The sequence below is a fragment of the Lissotriton vulgaris genome, chromosome 8 (assembly GCF_964263255.1).
Source record: "Lissotriton vulgaris chromosome 8, aLisVul1.2, whole genome shotgun sequence".
Lineage (NCBI taxonomy): Eukaryota > Metazoa > Chordata > Amphibia > Caudata > Salamandridae > Lissotriton > Lissotriton vulgaris.
This window is the reverse complement of record NC_141696.1, coordinates 1,352,839,487-1,352,857,501: the sequence shown is the minus strand read 5'-3', so window position 1 is coordinate 1,352,857,501 and position 18,015 is coordinate 1,352,839,487. Positions and strand designations below refer to the sequence as shown.

General features: G+C 41.2%; 1 protein-coding gene across 2 annotated transcripts in view; it reads right to left on the bottom strand.

Moving 5' to 3' along the window:
• The window catches only part of FAM76B (family with sequence similarity 76 member B), a 153,725-nt gene extending 148,322 nt beyond the window's left edge, over positions 1-5,403 (bottom strand). Inside the window, exons 1-2 of one of the 2 annotated variants that reach the window (XR_015299360.1) lie at positions 4,897-5,403; positions 267-331 (exon numbers count right to left, since the gene is read on the bottom strand). Coding sequence is in view for 1 of the 2 variants with exons in the window: in XM_086935297.1 (XP_086791423.1) it covers positions 267-331; positions 4,897-4,980 (149 nt within the window). In the remaining variant the exon portion in view is untranslated. The remainder of the gene's footprint in view (positions 1-266; positions 332-4,896) is intronic. The other variant, XM_086935297.1, reaches the window with a different exon arrangement.
• Between the last annotated feature and the right edge of the window lie 12,612 nt (positions 5,404-18,015).

Below are 18,015 nucleotides of genomic sequence, written 5' to 3'. Positions count from 1 at the left end.
CACTGTACAAGTGTATGCAATGACAAACAAGTCAAGTTCCTAATTTCTGTATCAAGCATTTCAAAACGCTGGTACAAACATTTTACTTTTGCAGAGGTACAAATTGTATTTGCCTAGAGAAAAGGAAGCCACCCCCCTCCTCCCCCCCCCCCCCCCCCAAATAAAAACAGATTTGAGGTTTGTGACAGTTAACATCAATGTACCATGGAAATCTGTGCACCCAACGGGGAACTGAAGTGTAGCAATGACTTATCAGGAAGCCTTACCTCTCCTGCTGAAACTCTGATCTGCAGTATGTACACTTTACTATAGGATGTGCTATACGGCATTCCTGAGAATACAAAAAGAAAAACATGAGTACTGGTTCTTGGTTCATTTGAACTAGTAGCGTTCCACCAAGAAACACTTTTAAAAGAGTAACAGTTCAGTATAAAAGCATTTATCTGCTGTTGGTTACACAAACCAATCAGAGAAGGAGAATTAAACACGGGAGTGTTGGCAAGTAATGCATATCCAACCAACTAATGTCTGACAGACTGCTCCATTGACGGTGGTGAATGGTTCAGCGAAGTTCATAGCTTGAAGAGGCATTGGTGCCTTACTTACTAAACAGCTGGAAAGATTGATGGTCCAAAAGTAAAGCATGTCACTGCATGCCAGTAAGGAAGCATGAGGGAGCACAAACGGACTAGCGGAAGAGGAGTTAATGGCTATCATTGTCAGGGTAGTAAATCTACCAGTGACATCCTAGCTTTGTAGCAGTACAACGAGGAGGATCATATGGAGACAGTTAAAAAGCTGGGGTCGATGTCAATTGAAGTTGCCACAGTAAACGAAGGAATGAAGTAGAAATCGTTTCTTAATTTACCTTGCAGCAGTCTACAATGTTAATGAAAATACCACCATCATGGGATAGAATACAAGATTATTAACACAGGAAGTCATATAGATGGAACAAAAAGGAGAAAGCATAAGGAATAAAAACTGAGGGACACTGAACACTAATCGACTTCTGATTATGCTCATTTTGTGCCTAAAATGATCTCACAACATGAATGCCAAGTGCTGACATCGGCGGTAGCAGTAATGATCTGGGTATTTGCTCAGAGATTAGCATAATCTGGTCATTTTCATCAAGGCTCGAAAAATCCACTCGAATTGTTGAGAAAGATTTATTCAGGACGAGCTATTTTAGGGACTACTTGCCGTTTCAAAAGAGTTGAAAATCCTTTAACTTCAGGGATGACAAACTGACGTTTGACTTCTGAGCAAATGTGACAAGATTATATTTAAAGGCATCTTTATTGCTCACAAAGCGAAAGAGCAATGAAAATGCAATTACATCTTGTTATCTTGTCACATTTGCTGGCTTTCAAAGACAAAGGTCAAAAGTTAGCTTATTACATTTACTTTTCTTTCTGTGACTTAAGTTAGAGGATTTTGTGAACTTTGTGACAATTGAACCATGCAAACAAAACATGTTAAATGAAGGGCTGTTAGATGTCAGGCTTTTTTCTAAAAACACTGAAATAGCCAAGTGAACTGTTCAAACATTTTAAATATATTTCACTAGTTATGAACTCATTTTTGTAATTCTGTGGTGAAAAAAATATTTTTATAGGATCAAAACAAATTAGAACACCTTACTTGGTGATGTGCAAAATTTATATTTTTGCTGAACCCCAATTTCCGAAAATTATTTATGCGCTATTATCAGTTGATTATTGAAGTTACTAGACCTGCAGATCTAGTAACATTTTTATGATTTTTCGAGCCCTGTTCATTTAACAGAAGGGAAAGTTGTTTTGACAAAAGTATAATAACATTTTAAAGTAATTTTCAACCCATAAACGGTTATGATGCTGAAACTGTTGTAACTATATTTCAGAATAAAAACACTGATCTTTGGGTCTGCACCAGTACGATAAGACGTGCAAGAAAACACTTTACGCAAACTCACTACTTTTATTACGGGGATCAGCGAAACTTCAATGAGAACCGATCCATAGTTTGCAGTGGCACAAAGAGCACTTAAAATGGTGCAGGCAATTTCAGAAACGACAGTTCTTATGTAACATCGCGATCCCCCATAGACACAGTATAGCTAAAACAGTTTGATACGTTAGATCTTTTGATTCCGGTTCCTTTAGTATATTTTTAATTATTTCTTAAGTTTAAGTTTTTCAAATATCTCTCTCTCAAAAGGTTGCTTTTTTGTTGATCTAGGATGAGACTCATGTTTACTTGTTCTCTACTAGTAAACATGCAATTTACAGTCATGTTATACTAAAATATAGGTGTCTTTACAATATGTTTTGGGTTAGAAAAAGAGGTGGTGGTTTTAATTTTGGATCTACAAGTGGCAACAAGATTTATCAGTTAATGAAATTCTCTTCTAGTGGATACTTTTGTTGAATCTTTATCTTTTCTCTCTCCCGCTACATACCCTGGAGGAGTACCCAAGAACCATAGCAGGGGGTACTGCCTAGGTGTATTCTATAGCAGAGCTGCACTGGGTCTGGTGAGAATCATGCACACCTGAAGGTTGCACAGACACTATGGAAATTATGGTAATAATATTCTGGGGCAGCATGGCATGGGGACTTTTTTTTCGAAGTTGGGAAGAGCCTAATCTGCATACCATTGTCTGTACTTTTTGCCAGCCTAACGATTTTGAATGCAAAACTTGCCTACCTTTACTGCACTGACTATTTCATCGACTATATGTAGTATTGGACTCTGAATTGTTTTGAGACTGAAATAAAAGTGTTGTTAAAAAAAATCTGCTCTGCCTCTAGTGGTAATGTATATGAAGAAAAACAGTGCGATTAAAAAAAATTGTTTTACTTTCTCCACAAATACATTTTTTATTTGGAAATGTTGGTGTACTTCGAATGGCACAACCATTCTAAGTACACTACGAATGGTTGTGCCAGATTTGGAAGAGTACCCTACGCGTATTGAACGGATTCCTGGTGTCAATATTATGGATTTGTCACGGAATGCGTTCATTTCCTTATTATGCAAATGATTTTCATGATATAAACTTTTGTCTTCTGATTTAAAAGCAATTGCACCTTGGACCTTCAAATGTGTGTGTAGTGCCTCAATGTTGTATTGGGGTTATACTGTATGTAATGGGAATGTCTGTAATTAGTGTACTTCTGTAGGTGTTACATTTACTTTTGGATGCTATGTTTTGACGGTTCTGTTGCCCTGGTTTCTGCTGTTGCTCATTGAGCATTCCAACTTGGATTGCTCGACTGGACAGCGGGGTTTCAACCAGTTCCTGCCTGCTCTTCCTGTGCAATCATTCTGGATATCTACTTTACTGAAAATAAACTCCTTTGGAATATCTGGCGGTCTTTACGTGCTTGTTAGTCATTAAAAACACAGCACTCCTAAATGTATTTTTAGACTCTAAATTATTGTACACGATGGTCAACTACCACTTAGGGTGCACTTTTGGCGGTGGAAATTGTTTGTTTCGCAATTTTTTATTAAAAAATAAAAGAAGGATATTTTGCCTTGACCCTGTTCCAATACCATTACTCTGTCACACAAGATGAGCGTCACTGATGTGTCAGAAATGTATAAGGAAAAAAAAGAACCCTCACGCTCGTATTCCCTGCACTCTCATTCTTGAAGAATGAACGATATATCCTTAACACCAACGCTCAAGGCTAGAAGAAAGCTCTTGAACCTGAACAGCCCAAGTAGAATATGCCACAATCGCACGCCTTCACTGTTAACAAAAACGTATGCAGCACCCTGGATTATATTAGTCTTTTCTGACTTCAGACTCGAGTGCAAGGGTTCTGATTTCTCTTTGTACATTATGAGGGTTCGCACTTTGAAGACCCCACGTGACAGCTACACCAGCATAATACCAATTCACAAAGAATTTCCTATACACGTGGGGCCGATTACTGAGCCCAATAATACCCTTGTCCTTGCGAGAGTAACTATTTAGAATGGAAGCCAGTCTTTTGGCTTTGCAAAACGTTATTGCTAGTGAAGCTGCCGAGCCCTTAAAAAAGTATGGCAAAAAATAAAATCACTTACTACCACAGTAGTCCCGGTAACCTAAGGGAACTACTGTTGAGTGTTGATGTACCTCTTGTGAAAACAAGGTTATCCACAGTAAAGTTAACCAATGGCCGAAGTGAGATGACCCCCTGCCCCATTGTGTAGCGGGTGAAAGAAGAGGGCTGGTTGACAGCCCATGTAAGAATATTGTGTGTGTAACCCTAATAAATTCCAAATCCCCTACCTCGAAAGAAAAAATGTGTTACTTCCTACCATTACTTTGAAAAAACTGTAATATAGACGTACCAAGAGATCTGTTAACAGATCAAACGACTGCAGGGGCTGTGGGAGGCATAAACTGCATACATGTAGAGATAACTAAAGGAAAGAGTGCACAATACATTCTCATACCAAAAATAAAAAGTACGATTCCAAATCCCAGCAACTACAGTTAGCAAGCTTTGACTATTTCCTGTGGGCGGGGCTACTAATCTGCCAATGACGCATACCGGCCGGCTTCTGTAGTTAACACACACCAAGCTTCCGCCTCGGCTAGGTCAGCTTTGTAAAGAGTCAAGCTTCTGGGAGGCAGGTAACTCAGCCAAAGCCTCTGCATTTCACCTCAAGGTGATGAGTGCTCCTGGGTCCCGCCCAGAAGACAAGTCCGCTGAGATGCCGGGAAGGTTCTTGCACAACACACGCAGCGAGCCCAGTGACTCAGCGGCAACCAGGGAGGGGGGATCAACCCAGAGCGAGCACAGCGTTTGGTCACACGAAAGGACGTAAAAACAGATTCGTGTTAAGGATCTGGGTCCTGAACATAACATAACCCCACGGGCCTGACTTTCCAGTCGCGTAAACACGTACCTTACAGAGCTGTTGGCCTTGGGATAGCTCCTCGAAGGGGTAGCGCTGGTGACACTTGGTGCACGCGTACAGGGCAGAGGCCATCCTGCGGCCGAGTAGATGCCGCGCTGCTCAGGTGCTGGACACCGGCGATGATCGCAGTCCGCACACCAGCGCCTCCAAGGGTCTGCTCCTCACTCTGCCGGCCTTTAGAGCTCTCGGACTCCCAACCCTTGGCCGGTCCCTGCTCTGCTTAGTGGCTGGTCTCCGTGCGGCTCTGGGGTCCCGCGCCTCGGAGGCAACTGTCCGTCTGTTCCCGGTGTTTTGAGACGGTCTCCTCCACTACTGCTCTAGTGATCGTACTGCCGTCACTCGGCCCTCGCCAGGAAACCCGGATGCAAACAGGCCCGCACAAAGGCTGCGTTTAGCCACCCAATTGGGGTTGTCGCACGCCTGGCGCGAAAGGGGGTTTGAATCCGCTCCGCCAATAGAAGGGTGCGCAGGCGGCTCGGCTACCATTGGAGCAGCGTTGAGGTCAATGGAAGCCCGTGCTTCCTGCAGTCACAGCGACGCCTCGCACGTCATAGAAGGTGCAGCGTTCTAGTCTGATTCGAGCGTGTTGCATGAACGTATGGAAGCCTGCTTGGACATCTGTAGTGAACGTTCTTATTTTGTATGGCAAGATGCCAACTAGCAAGCTGAAGTAGGCAAGGTGCCAACCTTATGATGTTGGCAGTGCATGTTTTTATACGTAATGTTAGTGAGATATTGTTAAGATGAAACCGGACCAAGGTAGGTTTTACAATTTCATTTATTTAGGTCTACTTATACAACACACCGGCAGAGCACCTGTGCACAGCTACCAGTTCAGTCTCTAAACTCTGTCAACTGTCAAACTGAGTATCAGCTGCCATTCTAGAACTCCAGCTGATGTCACAGACGTTAGCGCGAGGGGGAAACGGGAGCCTACAAGGGACACAGTGTAAAGAAATGATTAGAGACAACTCAACACATCTCCTTCCCAAAGGAAGTTAACAGTAGAGCAGGGGGTGAGGGGAGTGCTAGAGCGCGCAGTTTTCCCCAGGTCACCCGGGTTACCAATTCTCTAACACGCACTGGGCCCTTGGCGTGAAGAACTCATTAACTTCGTTTGGGTGAAACTGGGTGAGGATCTCTCCTCCTGCACGCTGCTAGGAGTAATCAGATTTGGATTTACCTCTGCTTACCATGCACCCGACTTACCACAGGCGCAATTCTTTGACGGACCTGGAGCTGTTAAGGAAAAGTAGACAGGCCTATCATCCAATACACCTTAAAATCCGTACTATACTTTCCACAGTTTTTGTAAAATGACCACAGACACCTGATTAAGTTTGAGTTTTTATATAAGAATTCAAAGTGAAGAAGCCAAAATAATAAGCGATACACAAAGTAATATATCAAACATCAAAATCAGTACCAAAAGGTAACTTTGCACAAACAATATGACCATTTAGAATATAGGGAAACTACTGGGAGAAGTTTAGCACATACTATTCACTGCCACTTTACACTAGAACATAGGAAGGGAATGGGACCTAGGACATGTACTTAACCTAAGTATTGAACTATTCTTGCTACTTTCACTGCAATCCACTAAAGGAAAGGGAAAAACGGGAACATGCTATAGTTTATAAAATCAATGAATTTCTAAAGGAGAGGGGGAGAGAAGGAACCAACTACAATTCAGGCACATATAAGTTCAATGGTAATATGGCAAATAACACAGGTAAGAGTGTTTTAACAGATCAGAAAGAGAGAGAGAGAGAGAAAAAGAGATACGCAACCCACAATCTATATTTACCTAATTCAGATTGAAGACCAACCCTGGCCACGGGTCAGTGGGGAAGACGGGGACAGGGACCCTCAGAAAAGGAATGCCAGACTGTGAGCAGGTACAGCTCACGGAGAAATAAGGACAGGATACCCCTCAGGTTCGGATCAAGGACTGGGCCTCCCAGGGTACGACCAACACCCACAGCTTCGGACAGCAACGCCTGCGTTACCCCCTCCTGCAAGTAATCCGCCAGAAACCCCGATTGGATTTTCGAATTCCCCAGAAAAGTGCTTCGCCAGCACTTAGGATTTTCCACCCCTTGGGAGTTTGTGGAAAGTATGGACAAAGTGCTCCGCAGCACGTTCAGAATGAGCACCTATTGAGATCGTAGGGTCAGTGACAGGTCTGCTACTCGGACAAGTCGGACAATTTTCCTAAGCTAAACTAGGGTAATTATACAATTTTAGGGACCCTCAGACCACCCCCTAATGTTGCAAGTGACAGTTTTCCATATTATGATTGGTCAGGAGAGGTGGTGTGATCTTCACCACCTCCTAGAATTCAGTTTCACATGATTAATATGCAATTTTGAATACCCGCCCCTCAGGTTCACGTTCCCATGCATAGAATACAGCAGTACAGGACAGTTTTCAATAGGTAGCAACAGTATTGCTATTTCCAAGGTGAGGTGCCGTATTCCCAGCGACGTTCCCAGGCGCATTGTGCTTCAGGAGCCAGCTGGCTAGGTTTAGCTTCTGCGCAGTTGGAACTTTCTCTGGTCACGTGACGGTACCCAGCAGAGCTTCAAGCATGGCTCCGCTCATGATTACCCAGCCCACAAAGACGCGGTACATGCAAAGTAAGCGAAAACAAATTAGAATCATACATAAAAATGATCGCACTGTATACCATGATAAGAGACAACCAACCCTTACTTTTATAATGACTATAGCATTAAGGATTAATGCGAAAGAATAGATAGGCTGAAAGCTGCTGCAGTAAGCAGAGAGCGTGGTGAGAGACAAGCGGCCATATTTAGCATCAATGCGCATGAGCACAGAATCCCTCCAGAATGCGAGTGCGTCACATCACATGGGTATGACCGACGCATGCGCAGACTGAATTGTGGCAAAGCAGCCATTTTCAGTGCAAGCTTCGTTAGTACGTGAAAAGACAAACAAGCAAGCATCCTAGGGACACCCGCGTGTAGGGGAAAACTTTATAAATGACGAACAGTGGTGTTAATATTATTATGCAGTGTAGACAAGGGTTTTGCATACGAGCAAGGCGCTATACGTGCGAATCCTTGCTCCATCAGGAGAACAGTGGTGGTAGGTAGCATCACCCCCATAGTTAGTTGCACACAAAGTCTTTGAACTTGCTTGGCATGGCCATAGTAGGTCCGCATCTACTGGTGGTGGTTTCTGCAGTGGTGGTACCACATTCAGACTCCAGTTCTTCAGAAAATTCAGTACTTTCTGCTCCGGATGCGTCAGTAGGTTCGCTGCTGCTGAGATCTCTGTTTTCCACAATGGAATCTATTTGCTCCTGAGTGATTTAGAGGAGCGCTATCAACCTCGTTTTGGGGTAACACATGTCCCTTACTCTCTGCCCCTTCTTCTTCCAACACATCTCCACACAGCCAATCAAAGTGCATATGTCTTATCATAGTCCCTACAAACTCCCTCCTCCGCTGGTTTGTCAGTCTCCAACCCCTCTTTTTTTCCATTTTCTATTTTGTCCTTCCTCTCACATTTAGATAGTAAACATGCATGCCACCCTTTCCCATCGTTGAGGAAGGCTGAATTGCAAAAATAATTTTTCCACAACCAATGGTTGGGTGAACCTGTTCTGTCCTTTCTCAATGTGCCCACTTCTTTTAACCCTCACTCTATCTCCTACTTGGATGGTTAGGGGTTTGCATGCGTGTTTTGTGTCATAACGTTTTTTGTATGCCTTCTGTGCTTTTTGTACGTTCTTCCTGAACTCCTCTGCCGACCAATTAGCCTTTCTACTTGTCTTAAGCCACCCCACATTGTACTTGGACAGTGCTGTTCTTCCTCTCATATTTTCAAATGGGCTGATACCCGTGCTTTCCCTTGGTGTTATTCAGTATGCCCAAATCATTTTCTTTACTTCCATTTTCCAACTCAGCTAATTGTTGTTTGCTAGTTATATAGTTCCTTTCAACGCTCTGTTAAATCTTTCCACTGCTCCATTACCTGCTGGGTGGTATACAGATGTGGTTTTATGTGTAATACCATTTCTATCAATGAACGTTTTGAAGGCAACAGGTGTGAATTGTCTGCCATTGTCACTTACAACAGTTTTAGGGATGCCTTCTCTCGTAAACACTCAGTCGAGGAACTTGACAATGTCGTTTGCTTTAACTTTATGGAGTATCTTGACCTCCGGCCATTTCGACAAATGGTCCACCAAAAGCTCGATAGACACTTGATCTCCTTAACATCGTATTGGGCCCATGATATCTATGCCTACACTCTCCCATGGTATCTCCGGGCTAGGCAAAGGATGCAAAGGTGGTTTAAGTGTGACGTGGGATTTGTCAGAGATTTCACACTGTGCACAGGTCCTGAATCTCCTCTCAATTTCCAAATCACACCCTGGCCACCAGTACCAACATTTTAATCTCCGTTTTGTCTTATTGATACCCATATGTCCTATGTGGCATATGTCCAGAATTTCTTTTCTTAGTGTCTCGGGGGTATTACCTTTCCCTGCCTTAAAATTAGTCTGCCTTCCACAGATAATTCGTTCATGAGTTCCCAGTGCGGTCTCAGTTTTTTTTAAATGTGTTTTTTGCTCGGCCAACTATTGATAATGTTTGTTTATTTATTGTATCACTTCATCCTGTTCATATTCCTTTATCCATTCATCTCTATGAATGCTTGGAAATTCTTCGCTAATATTTGCCACGCAGAACTCATCTTCTTTACATTCCTCCTCCTCACTTCCTGGTAGGGGTAAACGCCTGAGAAAATCTGCCACTACATTTCTAGCACCCGGAAGATACTGTCCATTGTAGTTATAGTCCAATAACCTGACTGACATCTTGCTAATCTAGGAGAAGCGTTATACATTCCCTTCACAGTTAACTCTTTTGTCAGAGGTTTGTGATCACACCTTATAGTCACTCTTTTTCCCCACATATATTGGCGGAAATGCTCCAAACCCCATACACACGCCAGTGCCTCACGCTCAATGACCTAGTATTTCTCCTCGGTGGGGCTGAGTGAACGTGATGGAAAGGCAACTGTCAATTCCTTTCCTTCTGGCCCAATTTGCGTAAGCACAGCTCCTATACCTTTTCCACTTGCGTCTGTTTTGACTACACTCTTTAGATCTGGGTCAAATCCTTGTAGGGGTGGAGCTTCGCAAACTTCTCTTTTCAGGTCTACAAATGCCTTGTTGCAACATACTGAGCATACAAATTTGTTTTTATTCTTAAGTAATTGTCTAATTTCATATGTTTTTGTTGAGAAATTCCTTACAAATTTTGAATAAAATTCTACTAGCCCTAAGAAGGCTCTCAATTCTTCCCTTGTTTGTGGTACAGGAGCATCCTCAGTGGCCTTAACTAACCCTCTCTTTGGTTTTATACCTTCAGGTGTAATTTCATGCCCCAGGTATGTCACTGTTTTTTCCGCAAACTTGCATTTAGCATACTCCGCTGTCAATCCATATTCTACTAGAGTTTTGAGTACCTTTGATAGTTTTTGATCATGCTCTGTTTGGTTTTCTCCCATTACAAGGATGTCATCTTGAAAGATGAGCACGTTTTTGACATCCTTAAAAATATCATCCATGAGTCTTTGAAATAGTGCCGCTGCCGAAGCCAGGCCAAAAGTTACTCTTTTAAACCTATAACACCGAACAGTAATATGAAGCTGGTTAGGCAGCTGCTGTCCGGGTGTAACGGAACCTGGTGGTATGTGGCAGTCAAGTCTACTGTTGAAAATACCTTCATACCTTTTGTCAATGACAGCATTTCGTTTATTTTCAGTAGTGAGTACTGGTCAACCAAGATGCTTTTGTTTAGGTCGCGCAAGTCCAAACATAATCTTAACTTGCCATTGGGCTTGTGTGCAACCACCAACGGCGCAAACCTTTCCGATGATTCTGTCGGCTCAATGATGTTCGCCTCAAGTAGCACCTTCAACTGTGTCTTGACCTCCTTCCTTAAAGTGAAAGGTATGTGTCTTACCTTGTAAACACATGGTACAGCATCTTCTTTCAGTTTTATTTTATGTTGAAATCCTTTAAGTCTTCCGATGGTGCCAATGAAAACCTCAGGAAACCTGCTTACCATATCAGTATTGACTCTCTTTTCCTGATGAGTTAATAATACCGGCTCTGCACTGTTAGGGTTTAGTGTAATGCCTAACCTGCCTTGGTCCTTCAATCCTAATACCGAAGTTCCCTTAGCAGCCACATATAGTTTCCTGGTTGTTTCTCTGTCCTTAAATTCAAATTTCAGTTCCCTGTACCCCACTACTTCGATAGGTTCTCCTGTGAATGTCTTCAACGTTATGTCTGGAGATTCCATTCTATGTCCTAGTGCATTTTAAAACTTCTCTCTCCAACCTTTCTATCGACAGTAGTACATGGAGATCCTGAATCTGCAACAATTTACATTTTTACCCCTCCAATAGCAATTTGCATATGGGCTTCTTTTTCTTTTCCGTCTCTTTACCTTGCTCCTCACTTCCATCGTTAACATGGAGTACACAGAGATTGTAATCCGACTCGTCAGAGGAATCTTCTTCATATTCTGTTTTCCCATCAACTAATCTGACCCTTCCGCTCACCTTTCTGTAACACACTTTTTGGAAATGTCCCACTAATCCACACTTGCTGCATTTGATATTCCTTGCCGGACACTTCCAATCATTTGCTAAATGTCTATTGCTTCCACATCTGTAACATTTGCGCTGGTCCCATTTTTTCCCCCACTTTTGAGATCATTTCTATACCTTTCCTTGCTTTTTCTCCTGCAGTTTTCTCTCTTGTTTTTCTGCCACTTATTTTTGCCACCACGCTGCGTTCTTCCTCCTTTGTTTTACTTTCATTTATTACCGCTTTGGCACATCTTCCTGTTAATTTTGCATGTTTTACGATTTCAATTACGTCGTTAAGAGGTTTTTGCCCATAGTGCATCCTTAATATCAGGGTTAGTCGCACACATGACAATTTGGTGTCTGATTAAATCATCATGCAGCTCCCCAAATGTACATGCAAGTGCCAAATTTTTGAGTATTGCGACATAGTCCTCCCCACTTTCATCTTTACCTTGCTTCCGGTGGTAAAATGTATATCTGTTCACCACCACACAGACCGTTGGTTTATAGTAATTATCTAAGGCTTCCAAAGCATGTGTTTATACATCTCCTTGTGCGCCTACTCATACCTTTTTGTTAATCTTATTGTATACCTTTAGGCCTCTAGCCCCTAAACAATGCAATAATATATATTTTTCTTCTTCTGGTTTCAGTGGTTCATCCTCGTTTTCACATGTGGATATGTAATTAATGGAAAATTCTAACCATTCTTGCCACTTCAATGCCGGTTCACCCGATGCGGCTAGAAATGCCTGTGGTGGTGATAAGTTGTATTTATTAACACTTGCCATCCTGTTATTCCTAAGACAACTTTATGATGCACAGTTCAAAAACAAAATTGACATTGCTTTTCTTTCTGGTATTTTTTTTAAAATGGAGTCACATGAGCGCGACAAGGCACGCTTAAACTATACTGTCAACTTTTATCCTCTCAAGATGGCTTTCACCCTGCGTGCTTAAGTCAGTACACCGCGCTAGCCATTGCTTTGTCACCGTCAACCCGAAGCTCTCCTCAACATTTACCTCAGCGTTGTGATTTTCCGGCCAGTCTCTCGGTGCTCTCCTTACGGTTCCTCGGAGTACCTTTTTTTTCTGGCCAATCATGCTATCCCGAACAATCCACTTGATTCACAATCGAATCGATTTTTCCTCCTTACTTTTTTTCCGTCATTGGTCAGTTTCACATTTCTTCTTTTTTTTCCACTTTGTCGCTCCTATTCTTTGTTCCTTTTTGTCTTGAAGCAGCCCTTCATGTTTATTTTCCCTCTTCTTTTTCACGCTTCCGGTTCCTTTTCTTGCGTATATTCCATTTCTCTTCACCTTTTCTGGCCGATATGCATGGATGTTCCGGTGTGTTGCATGCCTCACCTCGTCGCCATTGTTAAGGTGAAACCGGACAAAGGTAGGTTTTACAATTTCATTAATTTAGGTCTTATACAACACACCGGCAGGAGCAACTGTGCACAGCAGCCAGTTCAATCTCTAAGCTCTGTCAACTGTCAAACTGAGTATCAGCTGGCATTCTAGACCGCCAGCTGATGTCACAGAGGTTAGCGCGAGGGGGAAACAGGAGCCTACAAGGGACACAGTGTAAAGAAATGACTAGAGACCACTCAACAGATATGTTTATATACTCTTTTAGGATGAGACAGACTCAGTCAAAAACGTGGGGGAATATGTGTTAAGATCTGTTGAAATATTTGGTGCGGGAGAAAAAAGTTGTGTCAGTGAATGCAAACACTAACTAGGAAAGGTGATCCAGTGCTCACCACCTAATCAGGGATCAATACTCTATAACATTCTAATGGCCCATACACATTCACCCGAATCCCTGATGCGCTGGGGGTCAAGTTTTTGTAATAACGTAAAAATTAATTCACTTAACAGATTCATGTTTGGCATCCCTAAATACATATCTAAACCTATACATTAACTCTCTTTCCTCTTGGTCGATGGACCAATTAGTTGAATAGTTGATGGTAATGCTAGTTCTATCTAACCAGCTATATAATCACAGACTCACGGTAAGATTAATGAAGTTTTATCTCAAATTTATGAATAAATGCTCATTGCATACGGTTACAAATGCAAACAAATCCACAAGAGGGAGTGAAAACCTCAGCAAATGCAAACCGTGTCATTCTCATCACCAAATAACGATATACACATGAATGAGTGGATAGATTTAGAGAGATCAGTTTCAGTAAAATAATACGAAACAATGTACATGTGGCAGAGGGGATAGATTAAGAGGCATGAGTTTTAGACATAAAAATATATTTGCAAATAATTATGCAAAGTACGAGTCAGAATAATACAAACCCAAAGGATCTGTGAAATACCACCCCCTTGGCCGATGAGAGGGTGGGGATCCCCTGAAATAGAGCCAGGGAACAAAGATTTCAGAGACAGGAACGGGACAGGGACAGGAACAGCTAGGCCTCTCTACAAACTGACAAACAGCAACGCATCACCCCTCTCGAAAAGCTATTGGCTAAAACGCGCTCTAACCACACCCCTAAAGGCACCCCAGTAATACCCTAAAACCTATATGTCCGTCCCACATCAGTTGAAACAATTAATGAAATACAACAGCTCATTGGTGGATTTAGGTAGTGGTCTGTCACACCACTGGGATTTCATTAATAATTTGTACGTGTCCATTGTACTACATCCTTTCTCATTACATCAATTTTGACTCATTCTTTTAATGCAATACATGATACATTCACATAAATGCTCATGTATTTCTCTACCATGTTCACAGAAGAGGTCTTGGAACCCACGGCCAGTCACATCTCTTGGCAGGCGAACAATGCACTCTGTTCTGAGCATCCGTGAACTTTTGTCCCTCGTTTGCAGCATTCAGCACTTCTGTTTGCTTTGGTAGCTCATTCTCGCTCAATTTCCAGCCCCTCATCTATCCGACTAATTTGAGAATAACGGAGGCCCATTTCGGCTCACTACGGCAAATGAAACATAAACATTCATTAATTTCATGGAAATGTACTTTTCACTGTTTACCACCCACCTTTGCACTATCCCGTTATAGGTTTTCCTAGTGAAAGCTTAAGGCAAAAGCAGCACTATTTATTATTTATAAAGCAAGGTGCGAAAATATGTAAATTGGGGCCTAGCGTGCATTATTTCCTGTTCTTTTGCAATGCAAATGTAAACGCAACTTAGTTCTTTCAAGCATTAGTACACAATTAGTACACACATGCGCAAAACGGTTCATGTAATGTGTGTGTTAATCTCAACTGCACACTGTTAGTATTTATTACGGGGGTCTTAATCCGAGCAGATTGCCTTTCGCGAAATTCTGCTCCATCGAGGTATATTGCGCTCATTGTTTATTTGCGCAATTTCTGAATATTTAGAAAAGAAACTGATATAAATATGTTCGCCACTGTTCTCGTGTGCACATTTCTTCACCTCCGTCTTGTGAGACCTGATTTCACATCTCACTTGCACTTCTCTTTCATCAGCCTTTCCGTGTATGGGTGCCAAGCAGTCTACAGCCTCGCACACCTTTCCCAGGCGCACCCACAGCTTGTTTGTAACTTTAAAGCAACGCTTGCTGCTTTCCATTAGCACGGGGTAAGTGTTTGCGTAACGGGGGCAGGCTACTGCCTTGTAAATACTGTATATGGCCATGCTCACTGTTCAGCCGTCCGCAACTCTGCTTGGCTACTAATATTACAGTTAAGAAGTATCTCTGTTAGTGTCTGCAGTGTTGCTAGTGTGAATGCCTCCATAACTCAGCCTCCCTGACACCAGTCTCTCCCTTTGACATTTCTACACACCCTTTCTGGAAATTCAGGTGAATGTTCGTTATGTGGAAGATTTGGAAAAATTGCACAATTCTCTAGGGAACAACATCCAAATATCTGCACCCTACAGGTTTCGTCTACCCTTAGTCACAGCCAGTGCTTTAAGTAGAAAGATAAAGGTAGAAGGTCTTTAAGGGGGCGATAGTGTGGAAAGAATCAAAAATGTTATTTCCAGTACAAGTTCAATCTGTGATTTACAAGATTGTGCTCCAACTACGTGCCAAATTCTTCTTCAAGACGACAGATCCTTGCCACCGTTTTTGAATGTCAGAAAAATCGGTTTACAAAAAAGTATGAAGAAAAAATATGGTTAGAATCAATAGTAATGCTAAATGACAAACTTGTGCCACAAAATAACTAATCCCTATTCTAAATAAAGGTCCAGAATCAAAAGTTAATAGAACTCATAAAGAGTTAGAGAAAAAGAGTGAGATCAAAGGAGCATAAAGTTCAAAATCAAAGTAAGTAGTTGAACAGCCCATAGAGAGTAGTACATGAAACTCAGCCGAATCTCAATATCGGAAGAGCATCAGCATACAGTTGCAGTATCAATCGGTACAAATAAAGCCTAAACAGGGAAATATGGGGAAACAGTAGCTGTGACCGTCGTGAATAGGAAGGTTGAGAGTCTGGGAGTATCACCGCCAAACATGGCAGGCAACAGCAGCAGCTGTCAGCAGTTGTCTGTCTAACTAGAAACACACACTAAAATAAAATAAAATACAAAAACACATGAATAACATTGTTGCAGGTTAGATCACTTCTGTCCAATGTAAAGACATCTTTCGATGGTGAGCAGGCTTCATTCTTCCTTTCCAGCGGAAAGACCATTTAGTCGACAGTCTACTATCAAATATGTAACAGACATCACTAAACTATTGTGTTTCTGGACACGTTAACCTTGATTTCCAGGGAAGCCTAATGCAGAGTCTGTTCTATCATTTATTCAATGCTTCACTGCGTGACAATCTATATATATATATATATATATATAAAAACGAAAGTATGTCTGTTTGTCCTTTATGCATTACTACACCATTCATCCGATCGCCATGAAACTTTGGGAAGTTGTTGAGTACACTCCTGCGAAGGTTTCTGGCAAAAAAAAGAAACATTTGTTAAATATCGGCCCCCCCAGGATCCTCATAATCTTTCCAATACTGAACGTTTACAGTTTACGGTGCAACTCGCTTTTGCAATGACCATCAACAAAGCACAAGGACAATCGCTGCAAGTGTGTGGACTTGATTTGGAGAATCTGTGCTTCTCACATGGACAACTTTATGTGGCCAGCTCACGCGTCGGAAAACCTTCTGATTTATTTGTGTACGCACCAGATGGAAAAACAAAAAATACTGTGTATCCACAAGTACTCAAATAAACAGAATTAAAACAACACTTTAAAATGTTTTCCATATTAAAATGAATAAGTTTCAATAAAAATGGCACAATGTAAATTGAATATTATCATAACAAGTTTCCTTAAATTTCATTTCTTCTGAGATCGCAGCAACGCGCGACGGGTAAGCTAGTGAACTATACTAAAGACAGAAACATTTACTTGAAGATTTCTAGTTAGGTAATGCTTTTTGTATTTCATGTAAGTGAGAGTTATGAAATTATGCATTTTCCTCTTAAACATTATATGAAAACAAGATAGATAGGAAGTTCAAGCCTAGTCCAAATGAGAACATGATGCTTAAGAATGATAATTAATTTATAAAACCAGAACATTTTGCAGTTACGGCGAAGATTCTGAGCAAGTCACAAATACATTTGCGTATGGGTCATCAATTTTTAAAGCTTCTATTTGATAAAAAGAAATCTAACAGTGGCCTACCAGTGAATATGGTAGCATGATATGTTTTGCACATTTTACAATATGATTTCATGTTAACGTCTGAGGCATATTATCAGATTTGTTAATACATTTTTAATTCAAAATGGTACCCTTTACAGGGGTATAGCCCAAGAAACTTAATGAAGCAGGTAGATATGTGGCTGATACATTTGGACTAGAATGATGCATCTTATAAATTCATGAAGAGAATGATGCTTTAAAGAGAAAATAACTCTGTAGGCAGCAAGATGTTTAAATTTTTACTCTGACTTATTAGCATTAACTTTTCTCTATGTGCATGTAATAAACATTGTGCATTACTGTTAGAAATGGGGGTTTCTATTTGCAGAGGTTTGGACTAAATATAGAAACAGTACATTTATGATGTAGTGATACCATATGTCAGATCATATTGGTTTGTAATTTATTAAATCATAAATATGCAATTTTTAAAAATATATTTTGACCTATAAAAAAGTGATTTTATACACCACGTTTGTGAGCTCCACGTACTTAGAAAGACCTATAAACCATATAAATGCACTGAAAACAGGGACAGAAAAAAATGAACTACCTGACATGTTCAGAAAAAACAATTGCATACATTTATACTTTAAAAAAATCAACATATCAAAGCCATGAACTACAAAAAGGTCATGGGGTCCTATAGAATACTTAATATTGTAATAACAGTTGCAATGTTAGTAAGTCTGTAAATGTATTTCGTAAAACAAAACTATATGTAGACAGAGGTGCGCCGACGCACGTTCTGGAAGTTACGAGTTGGTGTAA